Genomic DNA, 20706 nt, shown 5'->3' with positions numbered 1-20706 from the left:
ACTCAAAGCATGTTGTCAAAAAGTGTTCGCCAATTTGCTTGAACAATCACTTTATCAGACCAGTATCATCTTATATATTAAACAATATTTACTATAAAGCTGGCAGATTTCATTGAAGTGCAATACCACATATGGTACAGTTACCACTTACCACTTTCATGATGTTCTAAGGCACCTTTTGTTGATCAGTAAATTTCAAGCTGGAATTTTATCAGTCACAAAATCACCCCGACCAAACAACTTAATCTGACAAAAAAAAACTCGCCAATGAGATGCTGGAAGGTGTCAGCTTTTAAAAGATGTTTTCAGATTGACAATTTTGGCACTTTGGAACTTATGTTTTGAAAAAAAATAGTTTCTACTACTTTTCTTTAAACGTTAAATCGCGGTCAGATTCTATCATTTCCAGAGTGCCAAAATTGTCAATCTGAAAACATCTTTTAAAAGCTTACACCTTCCAGTATCTCACTGGCGAGTTTGTTTTGCCAGATTTTGTCATTAAAGCAAACTCCGAAGCAATTTGTCGGGTCATTGCTGATTCGAATCTGAGTTTCAAAGCGAGCGATTGGTTGGGGTGAAAATAAATGCAAAGGTGCACCATGATGATTACATATTGAGAAGACATTCTGAATATCCTCATTAAACATTAAGCACGCTTCCGCTCTAGATCGGATATTGTTACTTAAAATTCTCCCAAAGCAGTCCTATGTGTGCCTTCTGTTCTGATGGTCACCTGTTAGCACCGTTTTACTCGTACGTCCTTTACCATTTGTAAAATGGGGTTATGAGTTAATGCTGGTGAAACCAAATTCGTTTGCAGATCTCTCAAATGCGTGCTGGTATGTTCAGCTGCTTGCAGTTAATCTTGTATGATTTGTATTTTGTTGATAGGAAGGAAGGACAAATGTACATGTAGGTGACGATTTTGCAAATTTACATGCATCGTCATCCACAGGTTTCTGCATCTGCAGTCGTGGAAACGTCCTGCAGCTGCATTCAGTCTTTCTGAATACCTTCATTACCTCAACCTTAATTTCTTCAGCGTGAATTTCTTCAAACTTAGGAATTTTGCTCAGGTGCAGTAGTAGGGTTGACGTTACCCAATAGAATCTTTGTCACTTCTCGGTGCAGTCCCTCCTACATCTGCAGTTCGTCCTTACAGTTAATGTACGACCATGCGTATCTGTCAATCTTGCTGTCCTCCCCCACCCTCCTCAGCAGGCCCGACTCGCTCGGTACGTTACCTCATGCATCGGCCCTGCTATTTCAAGCCGGTATTCTGGCTTCTGGCGACGTCACCACCAAAACAGCTTTCAGCCTTTGCACAAGCTCATCTTGTGCAAAACCGCAAAGGTCACTGGGAAGCTATCTGAGCTAATCAGGTTATGTCTTACATTGCTACTTTGGGTTAAGAACAAAATAACTGCTGTTTGTGCCAAATAAGGCTAATTCATTAATTATTCATGAGCAACTGTCAGTAACGTCGCCAGAAGCCAGAATACCGGCTTGGAATAGCAGAGCCGATGCGGGAGGTACATGTAACGTATCGAGCGAGTCGGGCCTGCTGAGGAGGGTGTCCTCTCCCATCTGTCGTGGATCATGTCCGCGGATCAGCGCCTGCTCTGCTTGCGGCGCTCCCAGCCCTGCTGAGCATGGGGCGAGGTTGGTCGCTGACTGGCGATGCCGTCGACGACCTCTCATTTCGATGTGCCCTCTTCCAGACACTGCCTACAACACTCATCAACTGTGGGGCCCTCTCCAGTGGTTCCCGTGGGGTCCCCTCCGCTGTTCCAGGCTGTGTAGAGCTCGCCCTGCTGGCAGGTCTGCTTAGGCCCAGCCGGGATCCGGATCTTGTACTGGATCGTGACGGAGTCTGCTTCACCTTCATGCGATGGAGGGCCTGCAGTAATCAACATCAAACATTTGCTCGTTATTTAGAGTTCAACATGTTTAGGTGATATGGGCCTTAGCAATGCAGAACCACGTTTTTTTTTTTGTTAAATGACATTTAATTACAGGACTTGAAGACGACATACTCAAGCTGGTGGCTTATGTTAGTGTCATCATCGAAGCAAATGATATAACAAGATACAATCAAACAGATACAGTCAATCAAACACTGAAACAAAGCCAAAAATAAGGAAGTAATATAAGATATACCGTAGGTAAGCAAAATTCATATCAAATATGTAAATTATAAACAGGTAACTTTATTATTCCAAGTTGAAAACCGGTAGGATATAAGAGATATGTTATCCGTGGATGTTGTCCATTAGATGAGATATGTGTGGCCTTACAGTAAGGTTGAATTTCTGTTCTTCCTCATACCGGTTTTGAGTATAGAGGAAGGCATGGAAGCAGGGCTGAGTACCTAAACCCTGTACGTGTAAAATTGTTTAGGTACAGGACGGCCCTGAACATCAAAACTTTAGTGTACATGAACCTGAACAAGCTAAAACACTAGTGGGCACCATCTTTTTAGACTTAAGATAGGTAAATTCTGTCAGAGATGACATTTTGATAATCTTTCACTTGAGAGTCAAGAAAACTTGAAAATTCTTTTTTTTTAGAGTAGAATAATATGTAAATCCTTATGCAAAGATGACAATTTAGTATTTACCACTAAAAAAAGACAGTGTGCTCCATGTCACAACTTGACCAGTTGCCAGTCCGCACTGCACGATATTCCGGTAGCCCAATCCCTTACCTTGTCCATCTTCTGAATACCTCATTGTAATTCCAGTACAAGGGCCCAGTGTAACCCAGGCAGTTAATTGATCCACCGTTTCATATGTTACTTGCTAATACGTGCAGTTTAGTCTTAGTCCGGTACGCAACCTTTTAATGTAACCATTGTATGATTTTAAAGCCTTAAGTATTTTATCATGTGTAATTTGTAATTTGTAATGAACATGTAATTCAGCCCCCAGGCTGCAAGGTGTTCAATGAATAAAACTCTCATTATTATTATATTATTATTATTACAGATGATTGGCCAAACTTATTCACGTCCGGACGTAGGCCTGTACCTAAAACGCTGTACCTGAAAAATTTGTAGGTTCACAGCCCTATCCCTAAATGCTTCTACATGGTCCTAGCCTGGACCCAGTCTCTAGGGGTGTTTTACCGGGCCCAGTCTGCTATATTGAGTCGTTTCTGTCAGCCTGTCTACTTATGCTGCCAGATAGAATTTTGCAGCCTGTCTACTTAGCTGCCATAGAGAGTTTCGCCGTCACCGTAGGGGGCGAGCTACATGTAATTAAAGCCAAGTGCGTAAACCCACCCCCTAGTGGGCTAAGTTGTCTGGGCGGACGGGCATCACTCCCAGCGCCCCTAGAGATACGGGGAGCTCCCGATGGTAGGGTTTCCAGGTTAACATGGTCCCAGCATGTCTTACCCTGATCCAGGCCTCTGCAGTCCTGGGTTCCTTGTCTAGCACGTCCATGGCACCCTCCAACTTCTCCTTGACTTGTCTTCTGCGCCTGCGCTCCTCCAACACCTCAGTGTACTTCTTCCACTCCTCTTCTCGCTTCTTCTTAAACAACTCCTTCTGACCAGCCATGACATCACTGCAGTCACAAAGAAATAAGACTAAGGATTCTGTCCGCCACTCCTAAAATGTAACATTATACATCTGATAATAACTGGTAAACAAAAGGAGATATGTGAATGAACCACTGAGTTGACGAGACAACCCTGAAACTCTAGTTTGTTCACAGCAAACATATACATGAACAAAAAAAGACATATCATGGTTACAATATACAGCATTAGTTATGAAAGATAACACAAAAATGACCCTTGAACGACATACATGTATATGTCAGCTACTAGAGCCAGCTATTTATGGCCATGCCCAGAACGACTTTTATATGTAACCTTATCATTGTAATTTTTCCAAGGTCTTGAAACTCCTTATTGAATAGCATGCGGAATCATTCATTTGGTTCATATAGAATACAACACGGGGTATTCCTTATCACCCGAGGTATCAGCCCGACTGCGGGTAGGATCCGATCCGCGGGAGGGCTGGGACCGAGGGTGATACGAAATACACCATGTTGCATTTATTTATGTCATACCCACCCGAAAAAAAACACATTCAATGCGAAATGCGCCTGAAGTTGAGAGTTTTGTGTCCCCGAACAAAAAAAAATCCAGTATTCGAATTTTCGACAGCGGCGCAACCGGCGCACTCTAAATACATTCGAAATAGTCTATGGAAGCCCATGTGATACAAGTAGAGTGATACGTAAAATTATCACCCGATGCGGAACACCCGTATCGAACGTTTTCGCGGCCCAGGTATGACATAAAGTAGGATACGTACCCGTAGCTGATCATGCCATCCCCATCAGAATCCAGCTTATCCAGCATGTGTTCGATTTCATACGGTGACAGCGGTATTTTGGCCCCCTGAAACACACAGGGCTTGTTTAGAACCACTGAAATCTTCCAAATTTCCTAAGAGCTGTTTTTTTTGTTAGGACCACGATTGCTGGCCTCATGTGTACGGCCTACAACAAGGTGATTTGTACAAAATTTCCAGAACACATATCTGACCAAAGTTTCAATCAATCACACACACCTCCAAACATCTACAATATTTTTCTTTAGTGTTTAAAAACCGTGTCTCTAATTCAGATAACATATGTAACTAATAACTGAAGAGGAATTTGAGATAGAAGTCTGCTATTCCCATTCACAATTTTTTACTCACGATTTTACTATTTGTTCAGTTGTAAAACTCAATAGCCACCAAAATACATTACCTAAAAAGTCACCTTTCATCATAAATTACAATTTTTCATTTATCAAAACTATTCCTCAATATCAATCCATATATTACATGGCCAAAGGTAATTTGTTACTGAAATTATAGTACTTAAGATCAAAGAAAGGGGTGCATTGCATAAAATGAGCCATACAAAGATGAAACTTGAATAATCTTCTTATTCTTCATGTTATGTGAACCTTTATCTTCACCCCAGACTATTGCAAAAAATTGTATCTTTTTCCCTGTCGCTCCAATTTTTTCTGAAAAAATCCGAGAAGCAACAAATTGAATTGGTGTGGCCTGATGATGATGCTTTATCCACCATGCCCTGACCTTTATGCCCCTTTTAAAGGCTTCCCTTGTGACTTTATCCCCGTCCTCCCTGTTAAAGCTCTGGAACACAGTGATGACTCGTGTGTGGTTCTGCCAGATGTAGTCCTGGAAGACCTGCATCGGGTCTCGCCGCAATTTCTGCGAGGGTGGAAGGAAGGTGCGGTTTCAGGAACAAGATTCTAATACTGTGTATCAGCTTTGTAGTTAGCTTCAGTTTACTTTTTTTTATTTACTTTTTTTGTGTTGATTTTATTAGAATTGCAACAGTGTAATACACGTGAGACACAGGCAGCTATTGTATATTATACCCAAGTATAATATACCCGTTTTACACTTGGGCGGAGTGAGGAAAGTCGTGTAAAGTGCCTTTTTCCCAAGGGCACAAGATCGGTGTTGTCAGGGGATTCGAACCTGGAACCGCTGGGTTCTGGGCCAAAAACCCTGCCGTTACGCCACACGACCCCACATTAAAACGGGATATGTCTGAAAGAATGTAACATGGTCATCTGCCACAGTCATTGGCAGCCAACTATAGCCATCCAAACATGAAGCATACAGAGAAACCTTGCCTGTCACTGTGATATTGACATGCCTACTGTAAATGCAGAAATGTTTGTGGTGGATTTAAGTTCTCAGAAAGCCGTTCCATTGTGGGACTGTAAGCGATACTATTGTTTCAAACGCGAACTCAAACCCTACCACGAAAATAAGTTTATTCTCCAAGTTTGTTAGGATTGGCCAGTCCTGCATACTCAGCCAATCATGTAATGGCTGAGTCAGCCAGTCATGTAATGGCTGAGTCAGCCAATCATGTAAGGGCTGAGTCAGCCAATCATGTAAGGGCTGAGTCGGCTAATCATGTAATGGCTGAGTCAGCCAATCATGTAAGGGCTGAGTTAGCCAATCATGTAAGGGCTGAGTCAGCCAATCATTTAATGGCTGAGGCAGCCAATCATGTAAGGTCTGACCAATTAGAGAGTCCTACCTTTATGTCACCTACTACCCAGCCGAGGTCCTGCCCCACCCCTCCATGCGTTACACTGAAGTGTGGCCGTTCCTGTCGGACAACAGTGTACAGGTCCAGGAACTCCTGACTCAACAAGACATCCTAACAGACACACAGGGAGGAACATCATTACACCAAAACCAACTTTGTACAATTGTCTTGCTCCATGCAATTTCGTATATGGTTATTGTTTGATTCTTTGTATCATTCAAGCTTGTGTTTATGTTTCCGTATTTTGTAGTCAACATAACTTGACAACTTCTGGATGGGCATTTTTGTCAAAATCTACCAAGGAGAATGACTGAACAGAGGAATGACGGATTTCCATGATATTTAGTACTAGTATGCAGGTAGCTTAGACAGAGATATGATCTCTCACTTGCACATTGTATCTATCCTCACCGTGAGATCCAGCACGTGCATACCAGACTGCTCGTTGCCTCTGACAGCCTTCAGCAGCTGCAGTGACCCATCCATCCCGATAGGATTCTTCCCAAGCTGAAATGGGTCATAGTTAAAAATTAGAATATCAGGTGTTGTGTCTGTTTTTTTTAAATACTGTAAATGCATTTTTGCAGGGGTTTTATTTTGCGGTAGGGAGAAAATGGAGTGTTCGCAGTGGTTTTAAGTACGTGTTTGAAACAATAGTACACTACAGTCATGTAGGTAGGCAAAAAGGTTTCGCGGTGGTTTTAAGTTCGCGCTGAAAGTTCACGGCGAAAACCGTGAACATAAAACCACTGCGAACATTTCTGCATTTACAGTAGCCTCCGTTGCAGTCCTTTTCCCCGCAGCGTGTTTTTTTTTTTCAATTTTTTTTTTTGGGGGGGGGGGCGCCACGTATCTGCTTGGGATCCCGTATCCGCCGTGCCTCTGTGTCCGCTATAGACCCTGTGTCTATAGCGGACACAGAGGCACGGCGGATACGGGATCCCAAGCAGATACGTGGCGCCCCCCCCCCCAAAAAAAAAAATTGAAAAAAAAAAAACACGCTGCGGGGAAAAGGACTGCAACGGAGGCTACATTTACAGTACGTAAAGGGCTGCCATCCCCCATTGCCTTATTTGTAACTGTAGATTATGCATCTAGCACATTTGCAGCATCAACGAATATGGTACTAAAATGATAAAGTAGTTCTGTATGTATGAATATATCGCCTACACTTTGCAACATACCCCGCTAGGGTTTGCATTGCCGACAGCTGTACAGCCTAGGTTTGACATTAAAATCCCATACAGCAGTTTGGCACGATCGTACGATTGAATCATTTTCTACTCTACAGGCAGACGACTGGGTCCGGCTGGTTTTTGACGTGTTTTTAGGCGTTTTTGTCGGGCTGTCTACTTTGTCATCTTTTTATTTTATCTCACCAACCAACATGACAAAGAAGAAAGCCAGGCAAAATAGTCTACAAAACACGTCAAAAAACAGCCGGACCCACTCGTCTGCTTGGAGAGTAACTTTCTTACCCTAAGGGTCTGTAGGGTTTTGTTGACAAACAGTGCCTTAGCCATTTTCATGGCGCCTTTGGCTGAGATCCTGTTGTTGGTTAGATCCAGGTATGTCAGCACCTCATTGTACTTCAGCACAGTGGCCAGACCAGAGGCACCTTCATCATCGAACCCGTTCCACGACACGTCAAGCCACTGCAGTGTGTTGTTGCTCTGTAATGATAAAACATGGCACTATTTTGTGGTGATGACTCAGGGGCAAGCCCAATGGTATATAAATTGTGTGCATTTTGCAAGAATTCTAGGAATTGTACAGGAATTTGCATAATTAATGACAAAATACCTTAAATCCATGGTGGTAAATGATGGGGATTTCATTCTTGCAACATTTGGAAGTTAAGTAAATGTGGCCATTATCAGACATAAATCTTGCATATGAGGGCCTCATTTACATACATTATCAGGAAATAGTAAAATATCCTTCTATTGTGAAGAAAAAACTTTCATATATTGGAAAACTTGTGTTATTTGATTAGAAAAGGTGATCAACTGATATGATTTATGCAAGTGATGTACTAACTTGCATGTGGCCTAACAAGCGAAAACATTAACAGAGACCACCGTCGCAATGGCAACGTCTTTTTACGTTGCCAATCTTGTTATAGTTTCTTTACAGGTCCTCTGTGTGCTCATAATCAAAAATATCATACGTATGCCTACAGACACTACATCATCCCATTTTGGTGTGAAAGGGATGCGTGAAATTAGAATTGAAATTAAGCCACACCAATTTAATTTGCTGGTTCTACTGTACAATGAGTTGGTTGTCTATCATAGAGTCTTTGCTTTTTTCACGCTGCAAACCTGCATGATCATATTATTATTTATGTTATGCAAGCCCCTATCTTTACCCCAGACCTATTGCAATTTTTCGCCCTGTCGCTTCATCTTTGGTTCTAAAAAAATCTGTGAACCAACAAATCAAACTTGTGTGGCCTAAAGTCCTTCTTGTGAGAAATATTCATATGCCCCTTAACTGGGGACATCATACCTTAAAGAACATACCCATTTTTCATATCATGTCTATTTGCAGTGAAACTCCACTTGTATGTATGGAGTCAACTGTACTTACTGTGTACAAATAGGTAAATGTATCAAAGAATGTTTAGATCTTAGAACTAGTAGTGTAAGTGATATGTTAAACTCGACATGTTGAATTATTCAAATACTTGTACGTACTCACTAGGTTAATTCTTTTGTATCCCATTGTTTGTTGCATGTATAGTTGTAGAAGACGTTACGAAAGTCGCTGTGCTTTTGTTGTGTCAATAAAGATTGCATGTATGTATGCAACTGTACAGCACTTGGGCACAGTCCACATATGAAATCTTTTAAGAAGGGTCATATAGAATTAAGTTAAAGTCACCCGACGGTGCATAAGGCGGCGCCCATCTCCGCTCCAGCAGCCCTGGGCCACACGTCTTTATTTGTGCAAGTTACTACAGCAGGGGGCAAGTGGTGTATGTTTAACTACCATACTCTTTCCCAAATGCTAAGTGCTTAGCAGAGAAAGCAGTATGTACCATTTTTAGAGTCTTTGGTATGACCCGGCCGGGGTTCGAACTCACGGCCTACTGTATGCAAGGCGAACACTCTACCCACTAGGCCATTGCATTGATATAGAATACCATGATTATAAAACGGTACATAAATGCCTACCCTTATTCCTCGGCACAGAGCAAACACACCCTTCTGCCGCAGGTGGTTCCAGCTCAGGTTCAGGATAGTGAGTGTGTCATTCGCACCTGGGTAAAACAGACTTTGAAAGGTTTTCAGGGCAAAACAGTAACTATTGGCTAAAACAAATGGAGACACAATGTAACAGCGATGTGCTGAACAGCATTCATACAATGGAACAGTTTTGTCTCTGGTGCTGAACAACAATCACACACACTATCAGTTTTGTCTTTGGTGCTGAACAGCACTCAAACAATGGAACAATTCTGTCCTCGGTGTTGAACAAGATCCACACACTGTTACAGTTATGTCCTTGGTGCTGAACAACATTCACACAGTGAAACAGCTTTGTCCTTGGTGCTGAACAACATTCACATGATGGACTAGTTTAGCCCTTGGTGCTAAACAGTAATTCACACTTAGAAACATTTTTGCCCTTGGTGCTGAACAACATTCACACACTGGACCAGTTCTGTCCTCGGTATTGAACAATATTCACACTTTAACAGTTTGTAACACCAAGTGGTGTTAACACCTTGGTGCTGAACAGCATTCACACAATGGAACAGTTTTGCCCTTGGTGCTGAACAGCATTCACACACTGTGACAGCTTTGCCCTTGGTGCTGAATAGCATTCACTCACTGTAACAGTTATGTCCTTGGTGTTAAACAGCATTGAAACAGTGAAACAGTTTTGTCCTTGGTGCTGAAGTACATTCATACAATGAACAGCTTTGCCCTTGGTGCTGAACAACATTCTGGACCAGTTCTGTCCTTGGTATTGAACAATATTCACACTTTAACAGTTTTGCCCTAGGTGCTGAACAGCATTCACACAATGGAACAGTTTTGCCCTTGGTGCTGAACAGCATTCACACATTGGACCCGTTTTGCCCTTGGTGCTGAACAACATTCATACACTGGACCCGTTTTGTCCTAGGTGCTGAACAATATTCACACACTGTAACATTTTTGTCCTTGGTGCTGAACAACATTCACACACTGGACCCATTTGCCCTAGGTAATTAACAGCAATTCACATAATTCACATAATGGAACAGTTCTGTCCTTGGTGCTGAATAACATTCACACAATGGAACAGTTTTGTCCTTGGTGTTGAACAGCAGTCAGACACAATAACAGTTTTATCCTTGGTGCTAAACAATATTTACACACACCAACAGTTTTGCCCTTGGTGCTGAACAATATTCACAAATTAGCAGTTTTGTCCTTGGTGCTGATCAACACCCACACGTTTTTTGTTAACACCCACCTATCCCAGCCCCCATGAAGCCCCCGCCAACTTCAGAGAACTCGTTTCCACTCAGGTTCAGTTCCTCCAGATGTCTGTTACTCTGATAAGGAGGGACAGGAAAGATGCGTATTGATGTCAGACATTCACATGACTAACGTGCAGAATTTTGAATACCTTTGATACGGTGTATATAGAATGATAAAGGAGCAGGAAAACATCAAAAGCAGGTAGTGGGCCCCTTGGTGAATGCCAAAATCATGCACTATTACAAAAACTGTTTCCTTTCAACCCTGAATCTTGTGTTTTAATCTACAATACTTCGCGTCAAACTACAAAATTCTTTAATGTTTTCTTTATTCAAACACATAAAGGGTCCTAGTTGAGTCCACATTTTGGTGACAAAGTGCGGAAAAGTGAAACATATTGTTACAATTGTTGTTACAATTTATATGTAAAGAATGTTTGGACATTAGAACAAGCAATGTATAAGCATACGTTTAATTTCAATATGTTGCTCTATCCCATATGGTTGTATGTAAACATTTGTATGCACTTATTGGTTTGTATGTATGTATCTATGTAGTAGACCTTACGAAAGTCGCTTTACTTTTGTTGTGTCAATAAAGATTTTATTTGTAATAATCATCTTCTGATGTTACCGATGTTAGTGTACTTCTTTTTTCTTGTTATGTGGCAACACTTTCATGGGGTTCTTTTCAAAAGGTTAAAAGGTAAAGCAGTCATCCTCAATTGAGGTGAAGCATTATGCTTTTTCAAGTAGCTAGTGTTAGTGCAATGCGGCTTCGCCACCGCTCGCGTTTTTGGTCAAGCACACCGGGTCACCCCTACTCTTCTCGATAAGTGTGTTGGGTTCTTTTACGTGCAGAGGTTTGACGCTTGAGGCTTACGCCCGAAGCTCCCTCATACACGGGGCCGCCGGCTTTACGTCACCATCCGAAATGACGAATGCAATTCCTGACAACATGTCCGAGCTCTAGCCGCCCCCTAGGATCGAATGCGGGCCCTAGGATCTACGGAATTTGATCCAGATGGCGAAGCAGCGGGGTTGTGTCACCACTTGCGCCACGGGGAAATGTCTTTTTATGTTCTTTTAAAACTTGAGTGAATCCCCACATTTTCAGCTTGCCTGTATGTGCATGTTGGATCAATTCAAACAATGGTAGCATGTACCTGCATGGCGCCGGCAAAGAACATAGCATCCCTGTCGCTGAATTTGTTCTCTGTACAAAAGAAAGAAAGAACATTTCAGCTAGAACAAAATATGTATTTTCTACAAACATGCCCCAGTGATGATCTCTCAAATGATGAGAATGCTCATCCTCACGAGTTTACAAGATATTTCACATAAAAGACAGCTTTGTCTTATAATGTTACAGCCTTTCATTCTGCACACCAACACTAGCCATGTCTTCTGGCGATTGCAGTATTTTGTATTTTATGATCGCGCATATGAAATAATGTCTGCATCGATATACATGCAAGACAATGAATTGTACAGGCAGCCATTTCGACTGAAGTCCGTTGGAATGATACAAGGTAAAAGTACCTTACAGCATGCTTCAGAACAATCCTCATATTAATACTTCTAGTTTTGTTGTTACTAGATAATAGTGTTTACTGTATTTCTCTAGAGGTGCCAGGGATGCAATGGAACAACAAATATTCCTTTTGCCCTCTCCTTACTCATTGAGGTCTTCGAAGTTCCAATGAATAAAAGATGACAAGCTCAGTTTACTGAGACCGTGCATATTGTCAGCTTGATTACTGCACCCTCCTCTACCAGTGCTGGCTCATCGCTTGGCAAACACTGATTTGAGGTATTGGTGACGTTACTGACAGTTGCTCATAAATAAGTAATGAGCTAGCCTTATTTGGCACAAACAGCCGTTATGTTCTTCTGAACCAAAAGTAACAATGTAAGACGTAACCTCATTGGCTGATAGTTTCCCAAAGACTTTTGCAGTTTTTCCACATGATGAGCTTGTAACAATCCTCTGATTGGCTGAAAGCTTTTTGGTGGGGACGTTACCAATACCTCAAATCGGGCGGGGGGGGGCAGAGCTGATGCCGGGAGGGTTTGCCGAGCAAGGATTCAGCACTGTTAGAGGAGGGTGAATTACTGTGACTACCCAATCATCTTACCTGACAGATTAATCGTCCTGAGAGACCGGTTCTCAACTAACATGTCTCCCATCGCCTCAGCTCCCTCTGAGCAAAGTCTGTTATTGGCCAGGCTCTAGTGAGTGAACATAGATTAACGAAACGCTGTTATATGCAGTGTTCTGGTGTCTATTTATCTATTTATTGTTTATAATGGTTTATTGGTCAGAAATTACCCGTGCAATGGCAGCCAGTTCTGAATTCCTGCAGGTTTTACAATCACATAATACACTACAGATACATATTTGCTCCACACTTGCACTTTGTGGAACTGTCGCAAGGGTCTGGGTGGCTGCCATTCGGCGCCAGCAGGTGACCTCAATACGACCTTCCCCAACCGAAGTCAGGTACCCATTTACACCTGGGTGGAGTGGGGAAATTCGTGTAAAGTACCTTTCCCAAGGGCACAACATCGGGGCATAGTGGTGGTCCGAACCCGGGACCTCTCGGTTCTGGGCGAAACACCCTACCGATTGGGTCACACGATACCACGCTAGTAATAAGGTACAGATTAGTGCGACAAATTTGCATGTTTCATTAGATACACCATTTGGACTGTAGGAGGATTATCACTAGATAGCTTTTAACAATGCTTACAGTTAGATGTGCAAAGGTTGGGTGTGACAGGTCATTCAGTATAATATAACCAGCTGCTGCCGCACCGCGTGCCTGCAAAGCTGGTGTGTTACACCAAAGGGCCGTTATACCGGCTATATATATGTAGATACAGGTCCTTTGTGGTTAATACTGTAATATTTGATACATGTGACTTAATAGAGATGAACATAATGAGCTATGATTTTAACCATAATTGATTACTAGGACACTATTTGCATGACTAACAAGGAAATGCTATAATTGATTTCAAACTGGCACTTATGAACATTGATAGATTATGTTCGATAAATCTGTTAAAGTGATTCAATTCTATAGTGGAATGGAATAAATAACCTGGATAAATATATCATACGAATCATGGAAAGCAGGCACTACATACATGAAATAAAATGAATTATGCCTATGTAAAATAGGTTGTGATAATCATAACATGCAAATTACGCTGTAATTTTCAAAGTTAATGGAAAAAATGTTAGCGGAGGTATAGGGCCGTAAAACCATAGTACAACGTGCAAAACGACAACAGCATTACCAAGATTGATAGTACCAGAATCTGTTTGTGTAGATATGCAAATTTCCAAGTTTGTCTTTATGGGCGTGGTAACAAGGACCTGCAAATATGAGAGACGAAAACAGACATGAAGCACTACAAAGACTTACGATGTCAGTGATGTTGGGATTTTCCTTCAGCATGTCCGCCATGTACACTCCACCCTCACCCGTCATCCAGTTATCTTCCAGACTCAGACTCTCTATGAAGGTGTTGATCTGTGAAATAGACCGATCCTGACTGTCAATCACAATTAGCAGTTTCAACCAATGACAGTATGGCAATTATAGGTTTGATCAATGAGAGAGTGGCTGCATGACCGTCAAATGCACTCTTACATTTGCATTCCTACATTTTGACCAAGTTGGGCGGGTGCTATGGCATCGGTCAATCGTTCTTGAGACAGAAGTAACTTTGGTATAGACAAACATCACTATATATGAATTGATACATCATTTACACGATGGATACAGAAGCTTTTCCAAAGCGTTGTGTGATTTGCATACTAGTAGTTAACGAGGAAATGGTTGTTAGGAGTTATGGGGTGAATGAACTCTAGTTGTGTTTGATTGCGCGTCTGTTGATACTGGTAAGAGTCGCTAGGTGTCTCTCACCTTGAGGGCGGTTGCAATGCACTTTGTCCCCTCAGGACCCAGCCCATAGTGGTCCATGCTGAGCTCCCTGTCCGCTAGGTGGCGCAGGAATGTGGAAGCCGGGACCACGCCCATCCTTCTGCACACGGACCGGTACCGCCTCGTCATTTCGCTCACAGGGTCGTACTCCTGCTGAAGGACGACCTCAGATTCTGATGGAAGGAAAAAATAAGCTGTTAAAGGAAACCTCAGCAATAATTCAGGGCCCGAAAATCGGATTTTGAAAGTCAGTTTATTTAGTCATTTCTATACATGATTAGTTCAAACAACATTATCACAATGTCTAGCAACGTCCATTATGCCAAAATATGACGTCGTTTTGGTGTGAGAACTTACTGGAAATCGTGGCTGGAGTTTTTGTAGGCTCGTGAAACCAAGGGAATCATCGTAAACAGCACAATTTTGCGCGGTTTTAAGATGCTCAAAGTATGAAGTTGTTAAGCAAATGTGCTAAACAGTGTTAGTAAATGTCACTACCATAAAGATTTCAGCATTTTTGTACTTCTATTTTTTGGTCCTTATATTGCTTTGATTGCCTTTAAGGACATGTATCAGCGTAAGTAGCACGGTGAAACGGGCCAATATCTTACGAATTATTTGCAGTCGATCAGGAAATGGTGCATTGCAACAAATGGGTGGTATTAAACTTTAGAAACGCCTTCTGTAGAACGTCGTGATTTTGTTTTAAAGTGTGATATTTTCCAACTATTTCTGCATCATCAAGTCGTTTTAATTTTGACCAACCCGGATTTAAGGTGAGTCCAAACGTATGCTCATCACTAAATTGTAACCGTTAAATCGTGTCACACATAGTTTGTAACTTTTTGCGCACTTTTTGTCGGTCTACCTACAAGAAAAACACCCCTTCTCAGTACATCGTATGTCCAATATCTTGAATATTGAACCTACCCTGCGGTGAAATAGGAATCCAAATATTGGTAAAAAGATGATAACTATGACCTCTTCTGAAAGAAATCAATTCTATTTATTGGATTGGGCCTTTCACATGCCGTATGTCCGTTAATGGTTATCTGAAATGAAGCAGAAAACGGATATTCGACTAAATTTAAAAAAAAACTTCATATGTTGTTGTTTTTTTACCATAGGAGGATGTTACAATATGTTCTAATTTCTGTGCGTTAATTTCTTACAATTGCTATCTTTTAATTTTCAGTACGTTGCCATCCTTTTGCCCTTCGTGTTTTGTTTTCTTTCTTCGCTCTAGCATTAAATTTAGGGTCTTCGGAAGTAATCATCTATATTACTACATGTAACGTAACATGACCTATTTACGCGCGGGAGTAGTTAACGTCCAGATTGGGTCATGTCCACATGTCGCGGTGTATTGTGCCAAAGCCTGTTCTCATGAGAAACAAAGGGTGTCATAAGTATGATCCTCAGCCATCTCTCTCTATTATACAAAACATTTAAAAGGGTTTACGTCCAGCGACATAACAGAATAAGCTCCTGAACCAGTAACAACAAGTTGCACGGAAGCGTCATGCATGACGTATTTCATATGTAATTCGACACGGCGTATTCCATCATGTTTTTCTAAGTTACACGATAGCTAGTATCTTTTAAAAGTAGCTGACATTAAACCTTTCTTTGATATGCAGACTATCCACGGTGATTCGAGGTTTGAAACTCTTGCCAGTTTTAGGAAGGTTTGATACAACCTTGCGACCCCCGCTCAGATGATACATTTTTGCACGACATAACACCATGGCCATGCGTTTATCACGTGAACGCCACGTGCTGCCGATTTCGGGGAAATTGACACAATACAAAAAATGTTTCCTTCCATCGCGTCGGGCAAGCGGACGGACAAACATAGTGACTTTACTGTCATCTGTCTGTAGACTACTTTGGACACTTACTGTGCATTTTTTTTTCTGGTCTATGCTCTTCAAGCATAGCGCTAGAAGGGAAAAGCGGCCTGCGTGCCGATTTGAGCTTATCATGAATAAACAAAGGTTAAAAAAACAACAACTGAGGTGGACGATAAAGGGTAAGCCTAGCACAATTCTACACCATATACCCCAGTATAAATATATGCTCGTGCGGCGTTAAAAAGTCGGAGAAAAACTTACAGACCATGCATTTTCTTATAAGAAGAGCGGATATTTCTACCCATGGGTTAAACATTTGGCTCTGTCCGCGCGGTTTTAGGATAAATAACGTTTTGAATAAATCGACGTAAACTAGTCATGTTACGTTAGATGTAGCCTAGTCTATATGTAAATCATTTTGATATAGCGGCAAGAACATGTAGTGGTGGGGGGGGGGGATAAATGGAGTAGGTCACGGCACTTGATTTTAACGGTGGGAATAAACATTACTGTCTTTAATATTAGTGATCAAATATTTGCGATGATTAAATCTTAGCTGTTGACTAGTGACCGTTATTAAATCAGCTAAAATTAAGTTACAGTTAACAAATCAAGAATTATAGTCGATCAGTATACAATATAGATATACAAGAACAATACGAGCAGTACGTACGTGAAGTGCAATAATTTAGACTCGGACCAAATGTGACAAGATACAAGAACAGCATGCATGATCCATGGACAATAGAAGGGTGCAAATGACAACTTGCATGGGCATGCAGCGTCTGTGTAACGTAAGGTGACCAGTTAACGTCCAATTTATTCAAAACGTATTTATCTTAAAACCGCGCGGACAGAGCCAAATTTCAAACCCATGGGCAGAAATATCAGCTCTTCTAAAAAGAAAATGCGTGGTCTGTAAGTTTTTCTCCGCCTGTTTAACGCCGTGCGAGCATGTATTTATACTGAGGTATATGATGAAGACTTGTGCTAGGGTAACCCATTATCGTCCACTTCTGAATCTTTTCCCTTCTAGCGCTATGCTTCAAGAACATAGACCAGAAAAAAATGCACAGTAACTGTCCAAAGTAGTCTGCAGACAAATGATAGTAAAATCACTATGTCTGTCCGGCCACTTGCTTAACGCGATGGAAAAAAACAATGTTTATCTGTATATTTCCCCCACATGCACGGCACGTGGCGTTCACGTGGTAAACGCATGGCCATTATGTTTTGCTGTGCAAAAATTAAAGAGATGGCTAAGGATCATACTTATGATGTTCTTTATTGCTCATGAGAACAGGCTTTGGCATAATACACCGCGACATGTGGACATAAGCCAAGCCGGACGTAAATAGGTTCTGCACGTAAATAGGTCACGTTACGTTACATGCTGATGATGCAGAGATTGCTAGCCCCGTATCCAGCATTGTTTATCTTTGCTCGTTTCCAACGTCGCTAACCCTACCAACAGTTGGGAGGAGGACCAAGCTTGAACAAGGCTGTATACGTGGCTACTAGACGACGACATTTGATGTAAAACAGCCTGTGTAGTGATCATGATATATGAATGAATGAATGAATGAATGAATCGTTTATTGAACTTCAAGAAAGAACCTTTAAGCCACAGGCTGAATTGCGTTAATTCTGACAATCTACAGAAAAAACTCCATTGGAGTATTCTAAAAATTGTACAGCCAAGTGTAACATGTATATAATCACCACTGTTACGTACTAAGCTTTAAAACTGATTTTGGTATATTTATCGGCTTAGTAGTATTGGTCAGTTTACCTTCTAGTTCCAGGTCCGTTTCGTAGTCGTCCGAATCTCCCAGGTCATTATCGAACTCTGGTGTGGCCATGGTATATTATACTTCTGACTGTGGTCATCAAATATACTCCAACATGTCCTCTCCTTTTGGCGGCATTCTTTAATACACACTGCACATATCAATATGGTGGAAGGAGACAAATGTCCTACTGCATTCAAACGTCCGTAACTAAATGTGGTGAATTGTTTAGTCCGATACACGAGTCCGAGACACAGGGTGGTCTTGCTTATGTTACCACGAAAGTCGAAGACTAAACATAGGACAGGTGATCGACTCTTCAAGTGCGAACGTTCACTTATGTCCCTCTCCAACGGTTAAGAGATGTGGATTCAGCGGTGTAGTATATACGTATTGCTGTGAGAAGACACCTTCGCAAATTACGGTCCACAGAAACCCAAACATTGAAAACTGCACAGATCATTTATGATGTATGCAACATTAAGAAGATACGACAACCGAACCAAAACAAACGCGAATCCTTACTTGCAGAAGGCAGCTGTACATACAAACACACTATTGGACAAATATCCCTTTCTAAACAACTCGTCAAGTGCACCTCCCTCGGTAGTCCAAGTCAGGAACCTACATCGGTTTTGTTGAAAGAGTCCTTGGCATTGCAGAGCTGGGGAGGTTTGTTGAGCGACTCCACGATCTATCAACAACTGAAGATGATGTACATATCCATGGAAACACAAATAAATCATTTGGGTTGTGACCGGCTTTTTTCAACACGATTAAAGCTGTACTGGGCGATCAATTATGAATAGAAAGGCTTTTGTCGACCTGTGTTATAAGAAGGATGTATCAGTCACTGTCACACCTGTCACACATACTGTGTACGTACCCGCCCTACAGGTAAGAATATCCCCGACATAACCACAATACGCGTTCCTGCTGCATATCTGCCAGCTGTACATCGGACGGAAGTTAGTCTTTCTATACGTGTATCTGTGAGAGAAGACAGGATATGATTGACAACACACCCTCGACGCGGTTTAATAGAATAGAGATGACAGCGATCGTTGGATATTTTATGTTCCTGTCGTGACGTGTCCTTTCAGACCACAGAAAAGCTCTTTGTAACAGGACGGCGTATACACCATAGATGTCACCCGGGAAAGAATACAACACCTCAACTATTGAAATAGCTATTATCCAAACGCATAGTAAATTCACTTTTGTGGTGGATCTTCTTTGTGCGTCGCCGGCGATGCCTATCATCGCTGGATCATGGTCTATCTATCAGGTCTTTCATGTAATATTTGTGGGCAAATGTAAAGTATGACACACGCATAAAGCGGTAATTGTTACCGTGAGACTATAGCGTGAGTCTACTACATAGTCAATGGAGCACAATATGGGGCACCGGGATTGTGTTGTTATATGTAGTTAGGTCGTAATCAGGGGTGTTATATAGAAAAACATTCAATCTCTGTGTACCTTAAAGCTTTTCAAATATAAATCATATACATTCAGACTGCTTTTCATTTGTACACACCTTTGGTAAATAGTAACCATTCCTAGCTGTGAAATTTAGCTTCCGATAGTCCGGACTTTGTAGAAAAAGGTAGCTATTATACGGCTGTTGATAATGTAACAAAACAGTAAACAATGTCCATATTCAAACGTTTTGTTTTTCGATTTAGACCAATCTAAAAGATATACGAGTGCTGCTAACTGAATATTCTTTCTGACCTATACGATTCTAGTAGTAAGCTAAAATTACACATGTATTATGATATTCATCTTCATGTAGGTAATGTGTTAATCTACGGTGGCTCGTTTACAGATGCTCGTTTACATAATCGGAAGCAGGTCACGTAAAACATTTGATTAATACCACCTGAACGGCAGTGAAAAAAGATTCTGGCCTAGCCTTCCACCTTTCCCAAGAGAATATATTTCATCCTCCTTCACGTTCATCTGTCAAAATGTGTGCCAAAAAGACATTACTGATTTGGTTGCCGATGTGCCAACATCTAGCACATTTGCCACCAAGAAGCCCGTGGTAGCGCGCGACAAAAAAGTGACGAAAGGGTTTCGAGGGTCTGGGTTTGAGTTCACATTTCTCATAATGTGCTTCTAACTGACATTAAATACTAACGTGGTTGAAGAGGGTATGAATTGGTGTGTTTCTGGTGAAAATCTAGTTTCGGTCCGAGCCTTACTACCTGATATCCATCCGCGTTGGTAGTAAATTGTCTTTTCGCCCGAGATTGACCTATGTAGCGTTCTGTGGGTGATGTTGCTATGCCTCGCACTTTGGATAATTACAGGAATCTAAGTACTAGAATTTTCTCTATAACTGGCTCGATTATACTCTAGGTTTTTTCTCTTTCTGACAACATCAGTCGTTTCTGCTGCAAATATTTTTCTACGAGTTTTATCCTACGCGAAAATGCCAAATTTTGCGCATCAGTTTTGACGTAAAATGTTTTTTTCTTCTAATTTACAAAAATTATCCTTAACTTCAAGAAGCAT

The 20706-nt window shown here is 41.4% G+C and overlaps 1 protein-coding gene across 1 annotated transcript; it reads right to left on the bottom strand.

The window, feature by feature from the left end:
- Positions 1-1064: 1064 nt before the first annotated feature.
- On the bottom strand, positions 1065-18951 carry LOC136432348 (leucine-rich repeat-containing protein 74B-like). Its single transcript, XM_066423547.1, has 14 exons — positions 18186-18951; positions 14523-14713; positions 14019-14126; positions 12723-12816; positions 11751-11800; positions 10578-10659; positions 9287-9372; positions 7586-7780; positions 6519-6614; positions 6096-6218; positions 5111-5248; positions 4331-4416; positions 3398-3569; positions 1065-1900 (listed from the first exon to the last, which is right to left on the bottom strand). The coding sequence occupies exons 1-14, from the start codon at positions 18253-18255 to the stop codon at positions 1598-1600; spliced, it is 1794 nt and encodes a 597-aa protein (XP_066279644.1). The 5' UTR covers positions 18256-18951; the 3' UTR covers positions 1065-1597.
- Between the last annotated feature and the right edge of the window lie 1755 nt (positions 18952-20706).

The sequence above is a fragment of the Branchiostoma lanceolatum genome, chromosome 4, assembly GCF_035083965.1.
Source record: "Branchiostoma lanceolatum isolate klBraLanc5 chromosome 4, klBraLanc5.hap2, whole genome shotgun sequence".
Lineage (NCBI taxonomy): Eukaryota > Metazoa > Chordata > Leptocardii > Amphioxiformes > Branchiostomatidae > Branchiostoma > Branchiostoma lanceolatum.
The sequence above is the reverse complement of the archived record's forward strand: the minus strand, read 5'-3'. Positions and strand labels throughout refer to the sequence as shown.